Consider the following 25,994-nt stretch of genomic DNA (forward strand, 5'->3'; position numbering starts at 1 on the left):
GCTAACATTGTAAAACTAATATTTGTATGTCACTAGTTTTTACATCTAATCTACCTCATGTCATTTGATAAAACAAACCTGGAAAATAGTTAATTAATAAAAGATATCACGTTATTGTGCCTTATTAACGTTCATATAGTAATTACAAAAAACACAAATCCATCTGTTAAGTAGTCAGCAAACAAGACAAATGACTGTGTTATGTTAAACAGATTATAAAATGCCTCAGGGAAGGAAATCTAATAGCCCTGACCAAATCATGAATCAAGCAACAGCCTACTCTACCACATGGGTTACACATGAACATAAATACATGCATGTGCCCATACACAGACTCACCATACTCAAAGCCATTTCCTGCATTACATATAGTAACAATGTAAGCAATGAGGTCAGAATGACATTATGTATAAAAGAGTCTACGTTGAAACATGATAATGTGATCATTAAGATTTTATTGTCCTTCAAACAAGGTATTTCCTAAAACAGACAGCTATTCCCACCAAGATGAGACTGAAACAATATGCAAAGTAACATTAAATCCAATTGCCCCAGTCCATATGGGAATACAGTTACTTTAATCCAATTTAACAAACAAAATTAATTTTATTCTTGTCATGTTTTTAAATGATTTCTGAACATTTAAAGGAAGCAACATTCTTGCATGAAGAGTAATTGATTCATTAGCATGAGCACCAACAAACCATTAGTACGTTTTCTGGACATTCAGCATAGTACTGAGGCATAAAAACACTGAGCACACTGTTCTTCATTCCATACATGTTTGAAATTGTATGCCAGTTTGTACATAGTCTTGCCACAATTATTCACCTAAAACAAGTAATTGCACTAATTAAAGAAAAAAGGCATTTGAGTAGCGCATTTCATATGGTTATCATGAGTTCCCGTATATCAGCAACCCATTCAACCTAACCTGTAGCAATACACACCAGTACTGCTGCAGAAGGATGTCCTGAGATAAGAGATTACATACCCAGCTCCTCCCCAAATAGCCAATATTAGCTCCTACGGGTCTTGGTTTCCCATGTGCTTGCTCGAAACACTTCCCATGCTTCATCTCTCTTAGCCCTTCCACTCTTGATTCTCACACCTGACCACAGTCACTTATAACTGACTGAGAAGTCTATTTTATGTCTATCCACACCCCACAATACATCTGCTAACAGACTATAGCAAAGAGGTTACAATTTTTAATTATCCTGACACCGAAATTTACAAGAATAAAATGAGGGTATAACAGCAGTGTTTTCTTCACTCCTGCCCTCAAAAAATGCACCAGAAAAATATGGCCACAACCTTCTATCAAAAATATTCTCCATGGGTTTCTCAGTCATATATGCATGAAATTTCATCAGTGTGAATTTGGTGACTTTTAAGTTTAGACAATCCAGAGTGTGATGTTAAGCACAGAAGACCTGACTGTCCATGGGGACTCTCCGGACGGGAACCCAGCTGCCTTATTCCAGCAAGAGACATGTCAGTCCCTTGTTCTTAAGTTGTTTCTGTTTTTCCTAACTGGATTATTTGATTATTTTTTTTTCCTTCAATTATTCTATCACTTAAGACTTCTGATTAACAGTTTGGACAGCAAGAAGCCTAAGCTGCTATTGAGTTAAGCAGTCAGTTAGCTTGTTACAGTGGAATAACATCTAGCTATGTGGCAGCAAGTCAAAAAATGCACCTTGACGGTTTCTCTTCATGGGTTACTGCAGTGGTTTTGTTGCCATCTGCTTGTGTGTTGCTTTATCTTTCATATCAGCTGAGGAACATTGAATTTAAAAGCAGAAACACAGCAAAAATAAAAGGGAGCCTTCTGATCAGTACCTGCTATTGAAATCAAGAATGGCCACTTTGTTTTGTTCTGAAATTTCCTCTTCGGGCATGTTACTTAGAAACCAGGTTAAAGAAAAGTAATACCAGTTTGTGCAACTGTATTGACACCCCCCAGCAAACAAATACATCTCTCCAACCAACATGTTTCATTAGCAAAAAGCCCCTTCCTAGCAGGGTGCAGACTGCACCCTCTGGCTTGCACATGTGCAGGCTGCTGCAGCTGCAAGATCCTTTCCAGTGCCAGTGCTTCCATAGCCCAAGTCCCTGCAAAACTGCTCCTGAGCCTCTGCAACAACTGCCAGGGAGAAACAGACAAAAACAGCTCTGGCTTTTAAGACTGTAATCTAGTCTGGACTGAGACAAAACCTCTAGGAATACCCATTGCAGGTGAAAGTCCAGCCCCTGGCATGGCCAGGATCAGGTACCAAAGGCATCTCAAGGTCACAGCCTTGCCAGTTGTGCCATTTGCAGAGGGCAAGCCCAGCCTCTATGCTTAAGGAATTAAAAAAAAAAAAAAAAAAAAAAAAATCAACGAGCCACAAAGGGAAGGGATTTAACACTGCACATGAGCTGCCACAAGTCAGCTCTGCCCTGGGAATCATCCCCAGGCCCTGCGCAGTAGTGTGGCCCCCAGCTCCCTTTGCTGGAGCAAGCCTGGAAGCCTGCAAAGCTGCCCCCATACCCTGCATGCTCTGCAGCCCCCAGGGGGGCTGACCTGAGCACTCAGGGAGATGCCTGCCACCCCCGACACCACAAGAAAGAAGAAATGCAGAAACTGCAAAACCAGCCTGGAAGCGCACCAGCCCTCGCCAAACCACACTGCAACACCGAGCACTTGGCACACCTTTCATACTCAGCACACGGCAAGCTTCCAGCCTCTGGCTGGCAAGATGAACTGACACTATTTATTTGGGTGAAAATACCACTTGTCTTTAAGGTGCAGAATTGATTCAAGGTATTACTAGAACAGAAGCTTGCACGGAGGGAATTTCCGGTACATTTTATATAAAGCATAAGGGAGCAAACACAGTTTAGAGATTTTCCTGAGGAAAAATAAAAGTTACTTGGAATGAAGAAGAAGGAATGAAGCCAGAATTGAGCACACGCATACCCAGAGGCCACTCAGGGCTGATCTCTGACTTGCTCAATGTCACAGCTTCCAGCTTGATACAATCACGTGCCTTTTACTGTGGAAAGGGAAAAAAAAAAAAAAAAAACTTGTCATAGTAAAAAAAAAAAAAAAAAAAAAAAAAGTCTAACAAAGACAAGAAATCAAGAGATGCTGGTCCAGTTCCTGATTCTGCCATGGATTTATTTTGTGATAATCTTGATCAAGTTGATTATCTTTCAGACAATAGAGACTTTGTGCCTAAGACACAAATAAGCAGCAGCAGAATGCTTGGTCCACATCCATGGATCAAAGATTTACTGCCCCAGGATGGCCAAGTCCCTCCACACTCACTGCACATCACAGGTGATTGGGGGGGTGCATTTACAGTGCCATGTAAGTACCAAAGTACCAAAGTACCACATACTATTTTAAATCACTTTACAGAAAGATGAAAATGTGTTTTACAAAAAAGGCACTGCTTGTTCCATAAAATTCAGCAACACACATTTCTTCTCGCTCTGGCTTAATGCCCCAGCTCACATCTGCTCCCAGCAGACCTGGTGTGAGTTACGGCAGCGACCGCTTCCCAGCAGCTCCCCATGGGCAGGCACAGGGCTGGGCTAGAAGCTGGGGGTGCAGCGCTTACCACCCACCTCAGCCTCCTCAGCACACCCAGACCTCCTCCGGGGTCGATGCACGTCTCACTGCACACTGCTGGCCATTAATCAGTGCTCAATGACAGCCCAAAGTCATTTCAGTTTTCATAGCACTGCAGCTCAAACCTCATGGTGTAAACATTGCTCAGACAGTGACTGGTTTAATAAGATCACGGTATTGACTGATTTCTACTTAAAGACAAAAAAATAGAGATGTTACAGTAGCTAAATCACTGTGACAGAGTCCACAAAAGAGGTATCCAGGTAACCAAGGTAATGGAATCCCTAAGCAGAAGAAAGAAGAAAATAACAGACTGATTTCATTAACTGTTAGAACTCAGGAGAGAACTTGCAGGTAGACAGATGAAGAAGAAAAGTATTGGGGAAAAAAAAAAAAAAAAAAAAGCAAGAAATTGCTCAGAAACCCAAGAACATCTCCTAACACTTAAAAAGATGACATCCTGATTAACAGTAATTACCTCATCCATTACATCTCTGACTGGAAGCATGCAAAGCCCAGCATTGCTTTACTCGAACACCTGCCCAGCTGAGCTCCAGCTCCTTACTGCACTTGCTCTTAGAAAGCTTTCATCCTTGTGTGCATGAGAAACACATGCCAATAGATTCAGAGAGAGAGATTTCCTGCTCACTGAGATGATCAGCTCATGCCCAGCACATGGGGAGATGTGACATCTCCATCTTGTGGCTCTTTTATAGTAACTTCTAGGAGATGGGTTTTGTGGGATTCAGTGAGTTTCTAACGTGGAGACACCACACAGAATACACCCACCATATTATCTGCACCAGACAGCTATGCTCTGCTGGGGTTGGCCTGAGTCATATCTACTGTATTTATTTTTCAGCTACCTGAATGACTCCTCCAGGCTGTGCTCCAAGCCAGGTGTTTAACTTGAAAATTACTACAATCAGCAGACTAACCATTGCAACCCCATCCAGAACATGCTTAATTTCATCTCCAAAGCATATGCCAGAGTTGCATATCACTCTGGGTTAAGGGATGAGATACCCTCAGAACACAAAAAGGGAGCAGCTCAGCTCTGTGCAAGGTGACAGCTCTCAGACCGGGGCAGCAGGCAGCCAGCTGCGATCTCAGCAGTGCTGCTGCAAACATGGAGCACCTGCTCCAAACCAGCAGGAAGCCACGTTTGGCACAGTGAATGCTGCCAAACAAATGCACGTGACAGCAGACTTCTCCCCTACCGTTCTTGACTGTTCCTATGGCTTTCTCACCATTTCCACCAAAAAAAAAAAAAAAAAAAAAAAAAAAAAAGAGGCAATGAGATGTACCCCTTACTAAATATTTTTAAATAAATGTTCTAAACAGCCAAATATGTTGCTCTGAAAAACTAGGATATAATCAGCATGGGTTTATGCTGACTCCTGCCTTTATCAAAGGCAGCTTTATCAAAGCTGACAAAGCATTTATTTCCCAAATATAGCAAGATCAGTCTATGATTGCCTGTTCTTCTTTTATAATCCACATTAGAAAATCATTTAGAGTATAGCATCGTGGTTTTTTATATTGTTGTAAAATAGTCACTGGTGTAATACAAACCTTTCACAAAAAGAATATGGTCTTGTATATTGTAATTACACTCGCTCATCTTCACCACAATATCAAAACACGTAAGTAATTTCTGAAACTTTTTTTTGGTGATCTTGCTTCAGCAAAGCCACCTGCACAGAAGAGGAAGTTTAAATCTCAGACTATTGCTTTTGTGAATATTTTAATTGAGTGAATATACTTGGACTTGTGGCCCTTCTTGCACTCTGCCAACACAGTAATTTGAAATTCCTAGAGGGGTTCAATAGAAACAGCACAAAAATGAAGAAGCTTCAGTCTATTATTGGGTATTTACCATCTAGCTCTGCCAGCCCAGGATAGTAGCTAAGCGTGCCTCTAGCTCTTATCATAGTCCCTGGGCCGTAACTAGGGTTAGTGCTGAAGGTTGGCCTCCATGCTGATGGGGAAGCGTGCCCTCACTGCGGGGCCACTGGGCAGGAGAGTAAGTTCAGCAATCCTGCCAAGGCACAGGACCATGATGTTGTGGTGAGAAAAACAGAGACGACTTCCCTGCTTTTTCCTTACAGGTCAGTCACCCTGACCAAACTCACCATCCTGCCTTCCCCAAAAGTTCTTCACTGCATTTCAGTGCACAGAAGGAGAAAATGGATCTGCAGTGAAGCACAGACTCCCAGCCAGCTGCTTTTCCTCTTTCTAGCTGAGGTTGCAGGGCTGCACAATCAGGTCTCTTCCGAGTGGGAGGATGACAGAAGGTACCTTTGTGCTGATTTGAGGGCTAACTAAATATAGATGACACAGGAACACTGGGAAGCTACAGCTGAATCCATCTGTAGTGACATAGCAGAAATATTTCTAGAGCCTTGGAAATACGCTCTTAACTGTGCTCCATGTTGTTGGAGCTGGTTTGACGTGTAAGCTTGCAGGAAGCATTAATACTAGGCAGCCAGCAGACCAAAGGTTCCAGTGTTTTTTGTTACAGTCTCTCCTGGGCCTGGCCCTCCTCCTGCATGGGAAACCTCTGCTTTTGCCCAGCCCAGTGAGAAGACCTGGTGGAGGACTTCTGCTGCCCCTCCCCAAGGAAGCCTCCTCCCTCAGTGCCATGGGGAAGGAGTTGCAGGTACCCACAGCCCGGCACCAGTACTGTGTTGTTCCTCCTGGAGACACCAAGAGCTTGAGTGTGGAATTGAACAGTGAATGAAGCACAGAGGAATCATCCAGAACACTTTTTCTCACTTTCAACTCTCTGCCCATCAAAATTCAGCGTATTAAGGAGAGAGACTTCAAGCTGAGTTCCTAATGACACACTAACATCTTTCAAAGTGGCTTGCACACTTTTTCCCCCCACTGGAAGTGCTCTAAGAGTATTACCATTCAGATAAAAAATATCTTCCTTCATTCTGTGGTAAAAATTATACTGAAAGTATATAATTACAACTATAAAGCCCTGTATCTGTGACAGCAGCAACAGCCTTCTTTCTCTTTTATAAATTCCTGAAGATAGTACAGGACAAAGTAAAAGCCTGTAAGAATATATATATTAATAATTATTTTTTTTCTTTTCCACCCCTAAGAGGCCTTGACATGGGCAGAGGAAGAAAAAATGCAGAGCAAATGCAATTGCCACAGCCAAGGAAGTATATTTCCAGCTCCTGAGTTATTGCAACAAAAATGCAGGTGCACCAGCCATCCCTAATGCAGAAAACAGATCCATCTGCACCACTGATTTGTCTAAATACCAATAATTGTACCTGGCAGCTCTGGAGCTGGGCACCTTGCCAATTCGTGAGCAGCACAACTGCTATTAGAGCCCCCCATCATATCCTGTTTGGGCAAAGTTGATCATTTCATAAAAGAAGTTCAGGCAGGGCCCTGCTCCTTTCCTTTCTCTCTTCCTCTTTCACCACGTCTGGTGCTAGGCAAGAGCTGCCTCTGGTACCTCAGAAAGACACAGACAGCACTGTAACTCTACAAGAGTAAACACAAACGAGTAACTGGAAATGGACATAAAAGAAACAAGGCCTTAGGTCCTCTGGGAAGAGAAACTGTTTTCATATACTATATTTCATGTTGACACCGTGCCTAATATTTTGGATAGGGAATTTGCCAAGCTACAATCCATTTCTTAGTGGCTGCACAAAATTAACTTCAGTTATTGTCATGGAAAGAAAAGAGCAGGTGGTTGGATTCCTGCATGTGGTGCAAATTCTGATAAACATAACCTTCCTCTAATCTCAGTTCCTGATGTTCTTTTCTAAAAAACAAGGGTTGATAAAACACTTGGACAGAAATTAAAGAATTGCTAGATCAGGGAATGCAATTACTGTAGAAAGCTCAATCTTAACTCAGTGTTCTCCTCCATCAGCATTAAACTAATGGCTTCTCTTCATGTAATTAGAGACTATTAGTTACACCAAAACATATCTCCATACATACACAACGTTACTGTATCTCTAATGCATATACCATTTTGTAGTATTAAAGCTGCTTCTATTATAATGTACGCAGGTTTTACGCCAGGGTAATTCAGGACTTCAGTGAAGCTCCCAGCTGCTGGTGCCTGATTAACTCAAGTCAAAGCCACGAGAATGACTCACCAGAAAAATAAACACGCTTGTGGTACGCACATTGGGAACAAAACTGACATACCAATCCTAAAGTATAATATTCATCATAATACTTAAGATAACACCTCCAGAACTGAACTAGTACAAAATTGGCCATTATAGGTTCACTGTAGGCCAAGGCCTTTGGCTGTGGAACCCTGCCATCTCAAGAGCACTCCAGAATCCAGACCAAGGTTTGTTCTGCAAAGTGCCTCTGCAGAGGCAATATGGAAGAAGAGAAGAGGACACAGAAGTTTGCCACTGCTCAGTTTACCACCTGGTTCCATTTAACTGATGGTTTAAACACCCAGGATCAGAGGCTTTAAAACACTTTAAACAGCTGCCACATACTCTTCCCCTTCACTTTGGTATTGCTGTTTCTTCCAGAAAATTGGCCTATTCCACAGATCTTAATAAAAAGAGAACTTATTATCTGTGGTGACTTATAGAGCATATGAGTAAACAATTATTATTTTTCACATCAATTAATCAAAAACATTCCAGAGGCTAAAATCTCAGCTTATAGATGCTTCCTAATGTAAAGTTTAATTTTAAGGTGCCTCTGGCTGAGCTTTCATGTTAAAGACCCCCCTAAAGTGATAGCCCCCTAGCTTATTCAGCACACCTTTGAGCTTTAAAATCAGTTCAAACAATAAGTGATTAAACACCCTGGCCTTCACATCTCAGCTACTGCCTCCAAAAATGCCAATGCAAAGGTTGGGCACAAACATAAGTGTAAAGAAACAGAGAACTCTTAAAGGCTTCAGAGAAAATTTACTTCAAGGATACTTGAACACAGGAATTGCTACATCCTTTAGTAGCCTTTCTGAGGCCAGGTAACCATTCGCACAAGTATTCTGGGAATTATTATAGTCTCAAAAGTTTTAATTTTATAATAAAGTCATATTTTGTTCTCTGGATGACCCTGAAATTTGCAAGTATCAAGACATTCAGGAAATAGCCTACTTAAAAATTGGTTTCATTATGTAGTGTATTTTTTTTTCACTAAAGCAGTGTGTCATTTTTTGCTAAAAGTCAGTTTCATAAACTGCTTTGATTACTCAAGTGTGTGCTTATTGCTCACCTTGTCATTGAAAATTTTATAAATCAAGCACTGGATAATGTAAATATTTAGTATTAATGAGTTGAAGGTGAAAGTAATCCTAAAGCAACAGATGAACTCCCTTTAATTTATCCCATTAAATCAGCCAAGTTAGCTCCAGAGTTCTTACACCAAAGCAGATGCTTTATGACCTTTTAGAGCTCAGCCTTTGTCAAAATAGTGATACTGAATACAGACCACAGGATAGACACTTGTAAAATGTATTTGTGTGACCTAGAAAGATGAACAGAGACCCTATACTGCTGGCAGGAGGAGAGCTCACTGCCACCGACAGAGCTCCCCACATACCTACATCTGATTTGTGAGCAGCAGTGGGCACCACGTTGGGACTGGCCTGACAAAACATGCAGCACCCTGGTACCCCCCTTAGGATGACTCCAGCAGGCTCTGCCCTCTCTGAGAGGGATGAGAGACAAAGACTTTCTGTCCCCACACACCCAGCGGGGGGAGCAGGGCTGCTTTGCAGGCTGGCACCCACCCTCTCCACGCACAGACACTGCCCTGTGCTTCTGCTGCAGCTGCGGCTCATGCATAGCCCTCCCTGGGCACGGGCACCAGCCATTGTCCAGAGGCCTTAAAAGAAGCATTCAAATATATAATATTTATCCCATTGATTTATTTTTTTATTTTTACTTTTTAATCTGTTTATTCAACTGCCTTTTCAGTTCTTTCCCCCACTCAGCTCTTGAGCACTATGGCCACAGATGTTTGAACAGTGGCTGCTCTGCACTTGGAGCAGTTCACCAGGGTGACTGTTCAGAAGGAAAAAGAGCTGCAGGCACAGATCAGGACCAGTGGCTTAGAATAGAAAACGTTTGAGCTGCATTATTAGAGCGGCCACTGCTGGTTAGCAGTGGTGACAGCAGAACACGTGGAGCCCCCCCAGAGGCCTGTTGAAGGCAGGTGACAAAGTGCCTCCCAGCCAGCGGCTGTGCTGGTGATGTAGGAGGGTACCTGTGTGTGCCAGCGTGGCACAAAGGACTCAGAGCTGCTGCACATCTCTCTCTTTTGGGACAAGCTCCCACTACAGATCCCAGAGCCACCCCAGGAGCCCAGCCTGCACAGCCACCATGCTCAACTCTGTGCCCGCTGGGAAACCTGGACCAACTCCAGCAACTGCACGCAGCTACAGCAGATGAAGGTACCTGCGGAGCCTACCTGGCCACTCCAAAGAGAATCCCTTGTCTTGGGCTTGCTTTCTGATTGCTTTTTTCCTAAGCGTTAACACTGCAGGGCTTACCGTGCACTGAAAATGACCCCTGGAGGAGAAGAAAGTAGGGAAAATGACAAAAGTTTTACTAAAGTTTTCAGGAGGGTGAGGAAGGCTGATGGCATAACATCTAACTAGCCTTTGTTTCTCAACGTCTAGGGTGCCATCTGACATAGCCATGACCGTGCATGACAAACAATATTCAGTAGCACAGGAACTTATGACTTCAGCCAGAATTCCTCTATGGTGCCTAGAAAATTGGTCAAAGTAGGGGGACAGATTCATATAAAAGCACAAACGGATTTTGAGCTAACAGCCATTGACCCACAGGTCATAACACTAACACATGAGCAGGCTGGAATGCAGTAAACATGCAAGATATATTCTCTGCCAGGGACCGATGATGTTCTTAGCTACAGCACCAGTTCCCTTCCTGGCTATTCCGCATTAAAGGAGAATAAAAAAGACCAGCAAGAATAAGAGAGTTCAGAAAGTTTTGTCTTATGAATTTGACTGAACAAGATGAAATACATTATGATAAAGCCAACGCTGAACAATTCTTCTGCAGACTATGTAGTGAAGACTGAATATCGCTTTAACTTGCAGATAAGCATTGTTAGCAATAAACAAACTTTAAGCATAAAAACAGCTCAACACTAGAACTGATTACCTACAAAGGTAATTATCTGGCATCCTTTGAGGTTTGACAAGAACCCATTAAACGTAGCTACCTCACTAGAATCTGTTGCAAAGGTGAACTAAGAGACCTCCCAAGCTCTTACCAGCCCTCCAATCTTTTATCACAGCTCTGTGTTTCCACATTAACTGCAATAATTCTCTCTTATTATTGTTGCTGAAGTCTAGAGAGAAGCAATATAACTTGACAGTTTTCTCCTGTATATTTCCTGCCATTCAAAAAAATCTCAAGTTTATTTATTAACTTATTGCTAAATTACAAGGGCCTATGGATCAGCTGGATGGGAGTAAGATTCCAAACCAAATCTGCCATGGATGAAGATATTTTATAAGAATCCCTGTACTACATCAATACTACCAGTAAGTACAGTTAATCCTGCTAGGTGACTCTCAAGGGACTTCTCAAACCATTTTTTTAAATTCCCTTCAAAAACACCATTATGAAGTTATCTTCTATTTATTCATTATCTCCTATCCATGTTTTCTTCTAGCCCTGCCCCAATACTTTGATCTCAGGGCAATGTGGAAAAATCCAGACCGTTGTATCAGCAGTCCCAATGAGTATAGTTCAGAATAGGTAAAATATTAATAATGCCATCTCCCAGAAAAGCCATGAAATGACTAATTTAATAGAAGTGCCAGATACCAGCTAAGAGGGCAGTAACTGCAACCATGATGATAACGTAATAAAGACAGTAGAGAGGTTAACTAATGAGACAGACCCAGATAATGCTTTGTGGTAATTGTATAGCAAAGACTTTGTTTTCCAATTCTGCAGCTGTGATTCATGAGGGTTGTTTGTTTTGTGTGTGTGTGTGTTTTTTTTTTCTTGCCCACTTGTTATTCTCTAACATGAGTCACATTTGTACTATTTCTCCCTTATCTGCATTTGACAACAGCTAAGATTAAGCATGGCAGGGTTTCCAAACCCTTCATTACCAGTGGTGGCTACTCCTTGATTGTACTGCACAGAGAAGTCTGCTTTACCCTTCATGTGCATCTCAGTTTTGGGTATATTAGAAGTCTCTTATTTGTATTTTTTTCTATTTTCCAAACAAGTAAAGGTCTATCCCCAGTACAATGTGACACTGTCTCCCTCCTACCACACAAATAAAAAGAAAACTAGCCGGTATAAAAGTTCCCTATTAACAATCACAAACCTTGTGCTTGCACTTCTACTAATCATAATGTATTACCCCCCAACTTTTTTTTTTTTTCCAGTAAGCTCTTTGATTTAGTCACTCTAAGTTATTTGTACAAATAAAGAATGTGCAGGCATGAGATGCAGAGTAATGCCACACTCCTGGTAAATTATTCAAATCAAGAAAAATTGAGATTTGTTGGTGCAGAGCAAACACTAAGTTTATTGCTTGCATCAATACTGCTTGTGCCTACTCACAGCACCAACTGAACTCCAAACCTTTGTCTTAACTTCTTCACATGTGTTCAGGAGATACCTTCTTTAGTTAGTTTGCACAAGTACATGAGAAATTTAAGGAAGTACTATAGTTTCATATTACAATGTTATGATGATTAGAGTTGATAAAATAATATAAAACCTATAGTACATATTTCTTCTGAGCCTAGTTTGAAATGATTTTTTATATATGTTTTAAATTGCTTTGTTCAGATTTTTAGGAGGTATTTCTATAGTATTGCAGTATTAGATTTACATCATTATTATTCTGCTACAATAAAAAACTATCTAGACTGTAACAGTAAATTCAGATATCAGATGAAGTCTTTCATATGAATCATTTACATTTTAATCTTTTAATATCAATTGCAGTGTTAGTGAATGAACAGAAAGCAGACCCATTTTTATTGCTTGCAGATTTGTATCTGCACCAAACTAACACAGTGGTGCACTAGGATCATACAACTGCAGCAAAGAGTGGCTACACCCAGCACTGCCAAATACAAAGTGATTCCAGACCTCCTACCAGCTCAACCAATGTCAACCCAATTGGAAAAAGTTTGGAAGTTACTGAAGATGTATGCAAGTTGTTGGTCTGACTGTCAAATGAATAATGCAATTAAAGATCTCCTAAGCACATTAACAGGTTTTAAGGTTAAGAATTAAATATTATGTCTAAACTTCAGTTGAAGCATTCAAAAGAATTAGTACTTCTACAGAAAAGCCAACTTTCCAAAACTGTGCTCAGAAAAGAACACAGAAATACATTCCTATTTAAGTTCTGGAAGATAAGCATATGTATGACTAAAAGTTTGACAATTTTGACCTCAGAACTCATTTCCCATCTTTGTGCTTGCTTCCTCATCTGCAGGAAAGGATATTGTTTTTGTAATTCAAAGGCATTTTTCCTGAAAGTTACTTAGCTAAGGATTTAAACAATCTTTGATATCCTTGGGTTGAACATGTTGAAAAAATAACAACAACAAAAAAAAGACAGTTTTTGAAAAAAAAAAAAAAAAAAAAAGCAGCAGCTATTTTGATCAGTGCATTTGTATTTATTCTGAAGTGATTTATTTTGTGAACACATACCAAGTTTACCAGATGCTGCAATCCATCCACAGTTGTGAACTAACATGAAAATAATATATGTAGTTCTGTTAAGGTACTAATCACTCTAAAGTTTAACCCTTTTTCAGTAAATAATAAACATTAGAAGTCCACAGTGCACATTCCATATCAAAAGATATTTGGATAAATTTGCAGTGCACACACCACCATGAGAACAAGGTAGAACCAAAGAGTTGTTTTGCAACTTAGCAGATCAAGAAATGCTTTTCTACAGCAATATTCCTCACTCAAACGCAGTTCAGAATGAACATAAAGGGTCCAAAAGGTTGACTCAAATTCTGTCAAACTCTTACTATTCAGTCAAGCTACAGGTTTCTAGGTTCAATGGGACAAAATGAAGGCTTGGCATGCACTGGATTCTACACCGTTTACTTCACAAACCCATTAGAGACATCATGGGTCCTGCACGAACCTGACAGAGGAAAAAGCTGGTTCTGCTCTACAGGAAAACAGCATGCTGTGATGGTTTTACAGTACACACGCCCCTTTCCAAGAAGCCATGTCTAACTGTCAGACCTCCATCCAGACAGAGCAGGCTTTAGAAAGGTGTTCAGAGGAAAACCTTTGTCAGGAATGGGTAAGTACCCAGAGTGACACACTGAGGTATACCACTGCCAGGCTGAATGACCAAAGCAGCCTTTTCTGTTTGACAGGCTGACATCCTGTTCATTCTGTCTGTTTTTGGAGGAAAACCTGGCTGAAAGACTTGCCAAGGGTGTCCTGGGCTCTGTGCTGGCCTGTGCAGTATCTGAATCCACTGACTGTGGCATCACATCTTCCCCCCATAAACAGTCCCATCCATTTGTGAATGTTAGTGCTCCATTAGAGCAAGCCAGAGATACCAAAATGCAACTTCATTAATCCAATGTGTAGGTACAAGCACTAGATCCTGCTCTGCTGGACATTATATACAGAGCGTTCTTGTCCACCCACCTGGATGCCATCCTGTGTAAGGTGTTGTAGAGGATCCTGCTCAGCAGGGGGTTGGACTAGATAACCTTCAGAGGTCCCTTCCAACCCCAGCCATTCTGCGTTTGGCCTTTTTAGCCACTCATAGGACTGAAGGAGGAGAAACACTCTTCCCTGGATTGTCTTCTCAGTTCTGCTAGCGATTTAGCCTGTAACATAGCCATTTAAACTCTCCAGACCTCAGTTTAGCCCTTAGTTAATTATATGCATCTGATAATTGGTATGAAAAATAGCTCTATAAAAGTTTTTCTTTTTTTAATGTATTGTTTGCAATGGATAAGAATAGATAGCATGCCAGTGTGCTATTCTTTCTTGATTTTTTTTTCTCCTTTTTAGTACTCTCATATGACCTCCCCTAAAACAATGAGGTCCACTTCTCCATTGAACAACTTATTCCAGTAGAGCAATCAAAAAATTGCTTGTTTAGGATATCTTAAGGAGCATTGCCTTAGGACAAAGTCAAAATGAAAACAAAAGAAACTTTCAGAGACTTTTTTTTCAAAGAAAGAACTCCAGAGTTAGTCTGAATTGTTCTAAGGAGAACAAATTACCCCAACAGATTTCAGATGAAATTAAATAAAGCAAGTCCACACTGTCTGCTTAAACTGAAACATAACCTAGATAGATATAATAATTTAGCCTGGAGTGTCATCATCTAATGCCCAGTCCCGCCTGCTTGATCCTTCCACTCCATATCTGCAGCCTGATAACATTCTCAGTCAAGCAATCAAGAGCCTAGGCAAGGTACTCCCCACCATGCCTCTTTTTAGATAGATCCACACATTGGGCAGAGATTGAAGCCAATCATCTCAAAAAACAATTGTGAGCGTACATACCCACACTATTCATCTGGATTTTCACATTGTTCATGGATGAGGTTGGTATTTCAGTCTACACAGTCTTAAAATAGCCAAATAAGTATGTTGAAATTTGAGTGAAGGGAAGGTTGTTTTTCCTTGTTAAAAATCAAAACAGCTACAGCTTTTATAACAGAATTTCTGTTTGTTCACTATATCGCGTTTAACCATTGTTCCTTCTTTTGCTTTTATCAGGTTTACAAATTTATTTATTTATTTATTTATTTTTTGGGGGGAGGAGGAAATCTTCTGTTCATTGAGGTAGCTAAGACACAGAAAGGATAAGACTATAATTATTTCTGCTGTTTATGAGCTGTAAATTCAACATTGGTGTTCAAAGAGAGTAAATAAGACAGGCTAAATAAATCAAGCTGAATGTCAGAATTCATAGCATCTTTCCCAGAAAACAGGTGGCTCAAGTGGAGATCCTGCAAAGACATGGCACACCTGAATCACATTCAGATGCACAACATATGTATATTGTATATCAAGTTAACAGTAAAATCCTCATCAGATGTCTCCTCTCTCCCCTTGTGTTCATCTTTGTCTACACAAAACTCTCTCAGACACAAACTCAGGCCATGGACCTATTTGAGTATAGAGAGATCTGTTCCAGAGCTGCTTTCAAGCTGCTAATTCACATGCCCTAAGATAGACTATACATGCAATTTCTTGTTTGCCACAGCTGTCCAGCACCTCCCCAGAGCCCTCCCTCTTGACAGAGAACTTGCATCATGATTTAACTGAAAAGAAGATGCAGAGCAGACTCTTCCTGAAGATCTACCCCCCTTCCGAGAGACACTCCCCCACGTAGGTGCAGATCAACAGCCTCATTTATACACCAATTTATTTCACAGGAATCTTTTAAGTAAATAACTGATAATAGCATGGTGTCAAGTAGTCATTGCAATCACACAGGACGGCACATGGCGCGCCGCTCAGAAAGGAAAAGGGCTCTTGACAGAGGTATCTATCCTACATACGCTGCATTAAAGCTGAAACATCTTTCAGATGTAGTGTTTTACCAAACACCACAGAGAAATATCTAATTCAACCATCAAAATTGAAGACTTCTGAAATACTCCAGTGTGTGAAACACGGAATGCATTTCAAGGCACCCATAAAAATAGTTTCACTTGACAACAGTTATTTACAAAAAGCAACATTAGGAACTCTTCTTAGGACCAAAATGCAAATACCCACAAACTCTGCCCCTTTTCTCTATTATCCAAGCCTTTCACAACAAGGAATTCAATACTTAAATATTAAGAATACTCTTGACAAATTTTCAAGGAGGAACAAAAAAAAAGAGTTTAAAGACTTAAGTTGGCTCTGAATCCCTCATCTGAGTGGTTAAAGATCCCTATAAACCAATTGGAGAATATTTATGATTAAATCCACTTTCTGGTACCCTGAGCAAAGACAGCACCACGAGGCTCATCTTCAAGCACAAGACAGCACACAACGTCCACAGAGCAACATTGGCCAATATCTATGTGTAGCTTAAAACAGGATTTGACTCCTAATTTCTTCTTAGTACCTTGGGTATGGGTAGCACCACGTAAAGAGGGACTTGTCAGTGACTGGGTTTATCTCCCCATACTAACTATGGCTAGGGCAAGTGACAGAAAGTGCTGTGACTAGGTCTAGGAAAGTAGCATTGATCCTGCAGCCCTGTTGGGAACTAACTAGATGGTTCACAGAACTGCTGATCGTTCACACGCAGCACATGTGCATGCAGTCATATCACACCAGATTATACATTAGCATGAAAAAGGACTCCCTATGCGAGAAGCGTCACTGAAATCTCAGCGAGATGTAGACCTGATACTTTGCATTCCTGCCCACCAAACACCAAGTTCAAGCGCTGTCGTAACACCCCATTTATCCCAAAGAGCTGCACAGCTGTTTTGCTGAGACCTGAAAACAGGCTTTACCGAATGAATGAAATAGCACAGACAACCAAATGCAGAAACTGCAGGAAATTATTTTTTAATTTTCTTGGAAATATACAGATGAATTAAGAACCCCAATTACAAACTACATAAACTTGTAAAGCAATAGCTAGAAAGTCTTCCCTTAAGCCAGACCTGCTGCTTGCTAGTTTGCAAAATTAGCGCAGACTTGATAGTAAAACAAGTATTCACAGAAACAAAATCATTTTCTGCTAAGCCTCCGAACGCCTTTTAAGCTTTCTGCCGCCGTTTGAGCCTTCTCCTGCGATCAGCAGCACCGGTAACAGCCGCTCCCGCTGCCGGCGGCCAGAAGCCGATTTCTGCCGCCGCGCCCCCCCCGCGCCGCCCCGGGCAGCCGGTACCTTCCGTGTGGCAGCTGCAGGACAGGATGGAGGTGGCAGGCCTGAAGATGTACGACAGGTAACGAGAAAAGCATTTCATCTTCCGAAAACGGTAATTAAAAAAGGGTAAGAACACCATGTAAGGCTAAAAAAGAAAATCACTACAAATAAAAGCAAAACTTGCGGCAAGCCCGCCTCAAGCCATGAGGATCGTTCCGGTTTGCAGACGGCCTACATGGCACGGGCAGGGGCTCGGGCTCGGGCTCGCCGCGGCGGCTGCCCGGCGGGGAGAGGGCCCCGCGCTGCCGGCCCGGCGGAGCCGCCGCGGCCCCGGCCCCGGCCCCGAGGCGGAGCGGCGCGGAGCGGAGCGGGGCCGCGCTGCTGACTCAGCCCGGCCGGGCGGCTGCCCCCGCTCGGCCCCGCGCGGCTGCCCGGCGCCGTTCCGCAGCGCCCCGCCGGCCGCCGCTCGGGGCCCGCTCTCGGGCGCATCGCCGCCGAGGCTGCGGGCGCTCCGGAGCGGGCGGCCGGGGAGCCCGGGGCCGTCAGCGCTCCTCGGCGCCGCGGCTCGCCCCGTGCAGGAGCGAAGCCCAGCCGAGCGGTTCCCACACCCGGGGATTTCCACGGCAACGCTGCTTTCCGAGGACGCGTTGCCCCGGCGGGTCAGAGCAGCCCGAGCCTGGCAGCTTCACGACAAGTCTCGCTCAGCCCTCCCGCATTCCTAACGTATTCTGAGAGCAGGGAGTGACCAGAAGATGCGAAAGAAAAAGAAAAGAAACGCAAAAACCCAGCACCACACTGGGAAGCCACAGAATACCAGTTGAGCCGTCCAATAAAAATGCCTTTTACTATATTCTGGACTTTTCTGTAGCAGTGCCCTTAACCCACACTCCCCAGTACCCAGTCAGACTTGTGCTATTTAAGTGAAGGAGTTTTAAATCAATCTTTCTCATGTTTTCTGCAGCTGCAACACGGTTTTTAAGGCAGAAATATTTCACAGCTGAGTGCACTCCAAACTCAGCACCCACTCTGGAGCAGCCTGCTCGGGTGCACGTAGTGGAAAATATCATGATATCAAGAGGACAGCCTGGAAGGACGTAACATGATAGTTGCTGATGCTCAAGTATCTTGTTTTTCTGATGTTTAATTACTCTATGGACAAGTATTTTGTTTTAGGACCAAATCACTCAACACTGTTGCCTTGTTGAGCACTGAGTCAGTTTGCTGTTTGGTTTCATCATCCCGCTGCAGTCTAATCTTGCTGTCATTATCAGATGACAGCACAACTGTGTTTTTACTGGAGAGATGCAAAGCACCTGTGGCAGTGAAGAGAGAAGCTTTTCATTTCACTTTAATCTCTTTCTCTTTATTCAAAATACCCTCTCTGGACTTGTAAGGAAAACTGCAGGTCTGGGCTGCAAGCCATGCAAAGCCTTCCTGCTTAGGGAGGAGAGCTCACTGCAGTTGCATCACACAAAAGTGAAGGCTGCAGATTAACTACTATTGTGAATCACAAATCCATTCCAGCAAACAGGTATGAAGGTAAAAGAGACAGGATTTTATGAAGCACTGTTCATGGCAGCAGCTACCTTTATATGTTTGTATATGTACCTCACAGTCACATTACTGAGTTTGTGTAACTTGCTGTGGTAGCAGAGGGATAGAAGTTTATTCCACCCCTGGAACTTAAATAAATTGTGTGGTATTGACCTGTCTCCTGTTTCAGGAAGGGAGAATAAAAATGACTGCCAGTCCAAATCCCTCAACTGACCAGAAAGGGACTCTCTTTGCCTCTGTGCTTAAGAGCCCAGAAAGATTTGTCCTAGCTCTGCTTCCTTGGTCACTCTCAGAGCTTCAGGAGGAGGACTACATTTCTTCCTAAAACCCTGTATCTCTCTTCTCTTTATGTCTGTCTTTTTAACTGTATCGATCTATCTATATGTGTGTATATATACATATATATATGGATACACACACATATATATAATCCTTGTAGTTTCTGTCTCTACCATCTAGTTATGCAAGCAGATACATTGCAGTCAGAGGTTATTCCAGAGGCTCTGGAATAAGTTCTATCCACACAGAGCTGTGCATTCACTTGCTTAAGGTTTACTCAGAAACTCAGAATCAGCTTGAAATAGAAGCCATATCTGAGACCTACATGTAGGACTGAAGTCTGTAAATGCTATGCCTCTCTTCCATATTGATGTAAATAGCTCCCATTGTATGACAGGAAAAAAAATATTTTTTCCACTTGAAAGTAGATATGAACATTCCCCAAGAAACAGATTAATTCCACCTCATTAAAATCATGTACAGAAGAAGGGCAATCATTATTGTGGCTTTGATCTATTTAAATATTTATAGTCAGTTTTTATGTTCCATTAACAAACTGAGTTTCATTTCACATGCAAAAACCAGGATATTTATTCAAGCTCAATTAGCAAGCAACACAGAAATGAAACCACAATGTAAGAACACAAGCCAGGCTCTGAATCAGCTTGGTGAGCCTGCTAACAGTCATGCAACATTTAGATCTTTCATTTGGAGCTATTGTTTATACCTTTGGATGATATGGCAAGCACAGACAATTGGAAGCAGATGTAATAAAAATCTCAGGTGCACTGGAAATGGCTGTTGGTCACAGCAGCTTGCTAGGACCTGATGATATTCCAGACACCAGGTAAAACATCTGACTGCATTAGGATCATTTTAATCTAGCCATTACTGTTTATGCGGCATTTCTCCACTTGATAACTTTGCTGTATATATGTTTTACACCTGAATAACTTAATATGACAAAGATTGAAGTGCTGAATGCCTGCATGCCAGTCATAAAGCCTGCACCAACTGTATGGTTGTATTCTCACAACAGTAGTAGTTCTACACTGCCTATCTTGAGGCTCAAGCAAACTAGAGGAAATTTGACCTCTTAAATTTGCACAAATCTGGTGTCTATACCTGATTGCTAATTATCATTACATCAAAATAAGGCAAGATCTCTAAAACTGGTTTCCTGTTAGTAGTAATGAAATATAGCCAAAGCAGTGTGGCATACCAAAGAGAATCAGCAACATCATTTACTTCACATTTAACATTGAAAGCACTGTGTTTGTTAGAGCAGCTGAAAGATGTCCCAGGCCTCCCATCTATGCATAAAAGATCTCATTCATCCAGACAGTTGTGTTAGAGAGTTAAAGAATCCATTAAATCACTGGTTTCATCAGGACAAGCACTACACATTATGATACCATATTCAAAGACAAGGAAAGCAACAAACAAGAAAAGAACAAAATTATAAAGTTTGTGGGTATCTCTGTTTGTGTAGGCTTATGTGTGCATGGAAAAGAGCAAGCATACAGAATTATTCTCTGCAACATTTTAAAGGCAGAATGACACTGCATCCAGCTGAAGTAGGCAGGCTTTTCTAAATTTAAAGATGCAGAACACCATAAACATAATAGTAGCATCTCCTTTCAACTTACTGTACACAGCTTCAGGCATTCCAATCATTAATTAAATTGTAAATTCAGGATGCTTCGATGTTAACCAGAGTCCTGAAAGTCAGAAATGTGCCATAAACACTAGCATAAAGCTAACAAGTTAAATACAAACTTCTGGTAAAGTGGAGGCATCTGTGATATCAACATACATTTATGGTACAATTTATGTATATGTACATCTGTACACATACATGCCCATATTGTCATACAAACACAAACAAAAATGGCATAACAGCCGAAAACTCAAACCCATATATAAAATGTTCTCCAGAACTTTCTGCTCAGTCACAGTGAGGCCATTTGTACATGTTGATGAGATCTGAAAGACCAATTTGACTTTTTCCTTATGGGTTTCACTGAATATAGCCTTTAAAGTATTATCTATTAGCTTCTTCTGTTCTGTGACTCCAAGATACCCCAAGAAAAAATTGCAGGAGCCTTTCCTTGCCATCATGTCTCTGGATTACTTCAGCTTATAGCCTTTAGTTGATTAGTGCTCTGCACATAGGAAGACAGAATTTCACCATTGTTTATCTGGCCACTCTACAGCACAAAACCATTGCCTGTACTGGGAGGGTTAGGAGAAGAGGGATGTGATAGAGAATTCAGTTATCTATGAGGGTTAAAGTACATACAGGGAACAAAATGTGAAATGGGGGGAGAAATAAATTAATGGATTAACAATCAATGCTGTAAAAGAATGGAAGATGAAAATAAGAACATGTAGGAAAATACCCAGCATGAAGCTAAACACAGAGGAGTGATCCTATAGGAGGAACAGAATAACATGAAAATATTCAACTTTAAGGGCAGGAAAATTGAATGGATTTATTTCTTATCAATTGTCCATGTTTTTTGCAATCCACGTGTTGGCTAAACACAGAATGGGTACGCTTGCAGAAAGAGAAATGTCTAAGTGATTTAGGAACACAAATCACTCTGAACGTTTCTGGGTGTGAAGGGGGATGTCTTGGACTCATAAATCCCCCAACCACCTGTGCTAATTCCTCCTACATAGATATCTATCTGTGTAAGTGTGCACAGTGCAATTTATTTTAACTCCCAATACAAGAATAAGGAGCAAGTTAATACTTATGTCACCCAGAAACAGAACCCAACTGATTCCTATAAAGGATGTTATGGTGGGAGAGGCTGTCTCATAATTCCCTGAAACATTCATGTAAATAAAAGCTCAAAGCCAAGGAAAAGTTATTTTAAAGACTATTGATACTGTTAAACCAAAATGCCTTCAAACAAATATTTCAAGCAATAGCTAATATTAGTTATTCATCTCTTTAAATGCACAAATACATAATGAAAGCAGAAGAGAAAAAAACTGTAACTTGTCTCTTTGCCAGCAGTTTCACCCAACAGCATGCATACAAACACCCTGCACATTGATTGAGGCAAGAAGTACATGACAAACAAGGTCTTCTGATCACGGCAACAAAAAAGGAAAAATAAACCTACCTTCCGTCACCCCAATATCAATAGTTCCTTTTACTTGACTAAAGCACCACAGTACATCCTGCATGAAGTTTTCAAATCCTGCCAAGGAAACATGCAGAAAGAAGATAAGATGTGATCACTTTTGTATGTAGCTTGCCCTTTTTTAAACACACAAACATATATAAATTGGCACATAAATATCTGCAATCCCTGCATGAAGAGAAATATTTTCTCACCTGGTATCATTCTTCCATATAAAATGCAAAGCTAACGCTGCAAAACTAAGAACATTACGCCCGCATTATGAATTGCCCGTCTGTCTGTTTTCTCCATACCATGTTAGGGCTATTTCAAAAATGGTGCAATTGGAGTCAGTCCCCTCTACATCACTGGCAGCATCGCAGAAGAGTCAGGAGGCCCTGTAGTCACAGCCTTTGTCACAGCCTCTCTTCATCAGAATGCTAATGGCCCCAATCATTTCCATCGCTGTTAAAGAGAGACTGAAACAGACAAAAGGATAACTACTGCTACTATGATTTTTTTTTTAATTTTTTATTTTTTCCAGTTTATGGACAGTCTAGTTATAAACTGCTAGGTAACAAATCCCATCAGAAGCCGCCTTACAGCATGTCAGAATATCATCAAAATTTGCCTGGAATCAGAAGGGCACTATAGTTGCTTTAGAAGAATACTACAGTCATATCTATTAGAAGGCACATTAGTAAGCTGTAGCTCTCTCACATTTTCGCTGCTGTAGTAATGCTTTGTTAAGACACTGAGAGAAATTGGGATTTTATCTACTGTTCCTCATTTTCTTGACAGCTCAGCAAAATTTGCCTTTATGTAATGCAGCTTTCACTATAACACAAAAAATCCACAGCCTCAAAGGCTGTGGACAACTTGCTTCCTTTTATCCAAACATACATTTTATCTCAAAGCACTTGCCAAACAAGAAGAAAGAAGCACAATGAAAGAAACTGGTCAGTAACAAGTAGTGTATAATGCTGACATGCTGAGCATCAGGGTTGGAAAGCTCAGCCACTTGAAGCTTCTCTCTGTGAAAGAACAGTTTGGTAAAAACATTTGAGATCCTATCTATTTCACTTGTCACTGTTTACATGGTAGGAAATTTACAGTTAGGATCAGTTCCTAGCACTTTCAGACATGGAAGTTTCTCACTGCCTATAAAATAATGATATATTGCCAGTAGGAAAAAGTACCGTAGTAGAAATGAGGAAAAGATTCAGAATTCCTCTGCATTACTAATGCACTAGTGTAACTCTCTTGCTGGATAACATCCAATGTAAAGTTTAATTTTTTATATATATATTTTAATGTTTCATTAATTTCTTAATTCTCAACAGAGAAATTTCGTAGTTTGAGGGTAGACTCATTTCCCAGAAGAAAAGCTGTTTTTTAAATCAGAAGATAGGAGGTCTTCCAGATGTTTACACACTTATCGAAACATGAAGGAAAAACAAATTTTAAAACTACAGAGTTGTGGGTTCCTTTCCTTTCCTTTCCTTTCCTTTCCTTTCCTTTCCTTTCCTTTCCTTTCCTTTCCTTTCCTTTCCTTTCCTTTCCTCGCATTTCCTTTCCTTTCCTTTCCTTTCCTTTCCTTTCCTTTCCTTTCCTTTCCTTTCCTTTCCTTTCCTTTCCTTTCCTTTCCTTTCCTTTCCTTTCCTTTCCTGTCCTGTCCTGTCCTGTCCTGTCCTGTCCTGTCCTGTCCTGTCCTGTCCTGTCCTGTCCTTACTTATTGCCAACATTTGTCTTTCATTTAGCTGTGGTTTTAGCTGGAAGGTGTTGTGTACAGCTGAGTGTTAGTGTATGTGAAGGGAGTTGCAGATCTTGAGTAGGTTGTCAGCGACAGTTGTCCATGCAGAAAGGGAAGCCAGGTAGCCAGAGCTGAGCTGTGTGCAGTGTTCAGCAAACGCAGGCCAGGCCAGGCCAAATAGAGGAACTTTCCTAGCCCCAGCAATGCCTTGGCAGTCAGATTTCAGAGGTACAGTCTTGACAGAGAGGGAGAAATGGCACTGGAGTCCTCTCAGGTGGTCTGTCTGGTTTCACCATGACTAGATTTACCCTTTAGGGAAAAAAATATAATGCTGAAATGACTTCCTTTCACAACGGACAGTTTTTCAGATTGCCACGAAGATGACTTTTTCTAAGGGAGTATTTTTCCCTGGCTCATGTTTACTAAGACTTCTCCCTGAAGGATAGGAGGGAGAACATTTTTGCAAGTTAGTTCATACAAATCAACAGCTGTTATAGCATTTTTTTCCCCTGGAGATTTGAAGTGTGAGTTATAAAAACTGGAAAGCAAACATGGCAATTAAGCCCATCTGAGACAAGAATATTTTTAAGTGTGTTTTTCTTTGTATGATCATGACAATAATAAGTTCACTGATTCTCTAATCTAAGCAAATCAGTAAAAAAAAATACCTCATTTTCTAATTATGGTGTTAAGGTTTATGTCATCATTATTTCCTTATTGTTTATAAGATTTTTACTATTTATTGGTTAGACACCGCAGGAACACTGTAAGGGTTAGACTCTCATATTACTTCAATAGTTATCATTTGATAGTGTATCTTCAAAAGGCTCTGTTTTTGTTCAGTGAAGAAGTCAATGACTTGCTGTGTTCCTAGTTTCTTTAATTTAAGTTACAGAGTTTTGTGTGAGAGTGGACATGAATATGTGCAGTAGGAGTTGCCAAGCTCCAAGTTAAATCTGCCACATCACCATTACTTCTCCTGAATAACTACCAGATTTATATGTTTTCTATGTATTTCTGAATAACTACCAAATTTTCTTCATGTTTTCAAAGCATTTCTCATGCTCAGCTGCTGCTGAAGATGTGCATAAACGGTTTTGTGCAATAGGGATGGGAAGTTGGATATCTGAAGACTTCAAAATGCTAAACACCTACAAAAGAAAAAAAAATTATTTCATTATATAAAGTCATGAGCACATGATGATGCAAACTGTTTTTACAGCTGAAATGTAACTGTCTCACACATGTCCAAGACATTGAGAAAAGATCTCAGTTTGTAATCTCTCCCTCCAATGGTACAGCCTTCTCTCTTCTCTAACAATTGAATTCAGGCAGATATATTAAAATGTGCCTGAATAACTGATCAACATCTTCTTAGCATTCAAGTAATCCCTATATGGTTGGATGTAAACTTGCTGGGAGCTTTGCTGTGAGCCCAGAAATAATACAGATAATAGAGCTGGTTAAAGATGTGCCAGCAAAGCCTTATTAAACACTTCCAGGAACAACTTCCCTTAATCCACAGCAGAGCCTTGGAAAAAAAAATTGTCATCAAAATGTATCCCTGAAACCTGGTCATGCTTGGATAGCACACACTGCAGAGGGTGTGACAATCCTCTCGCTCTCACGCCAGATACTGTGCCTGAAATGTCCGCAGCTATCTGAGCACTCATAGCCCCAGGAGGACTGCTTTGGAGGTCATGGTCGTGGTCAGACATTCTGACAGCAGCTTACTGTAAGTTGATGTCTGATGTTGAATCACAGAGGGGGAGTTTGTACTGAAGGAAATAAATTCAAGGGAAAGC

The 25,994-nt window shown here is 41.1% G+C and overlaps 1 protein-coding gene across 2 annotated transcripts in view; it reads right to left on the bottom strand.

The window, feature by feature from the left end:
- The window catches only part of PPP2R2B (protein phosphatase 2 regulatory subunit Bbeta), a 95,471-nt gene extending 72,648 nt beyond the window's left edge, over positions 1-22,823 (bottom strand). The window contains exons 1-2 of one of the 2 annotated variants that reach the window (XM_032196714.1): positions 22,652-22,823; positions 22,437-22,514 (exon numbers count right to left, since the gene is read on the bottom strand). In XM_032196714.1, the coding sequence (XP_032052605.1) occupies positions 22,437-22,514; positions 22,652-22,661 (88 nt within the window). In that variant the 5' untranslated portion in view covers positions 22,662-22,823. Of the gene's footprint in view, positions 1-17,487; positions 17,708-22,436; positions 22,515-22,651 lie in introns of those variants that run through there. The other variant, XM_032196712.1, reaches the window with a different exon arrangement.
- Between the last annotated feature and the right edge of the window lie 3,171 nt (positions 22,824-25,994).

This window comes from Aythya fuligula, chromosome 14 (assembly GCF_009819795.1).
Source record: "Aythya fuligula isolate bAytFul2 chromosome 14, bAytFul2.pri, whole genome shotgun sequence".
NCBI classification, from domain to species: domain Eukaryota; kingdom Metazoa; phylum Chordata; class Aves; order Anseriformes; family Anatidae; genus Aythya; species Aythya fuligula.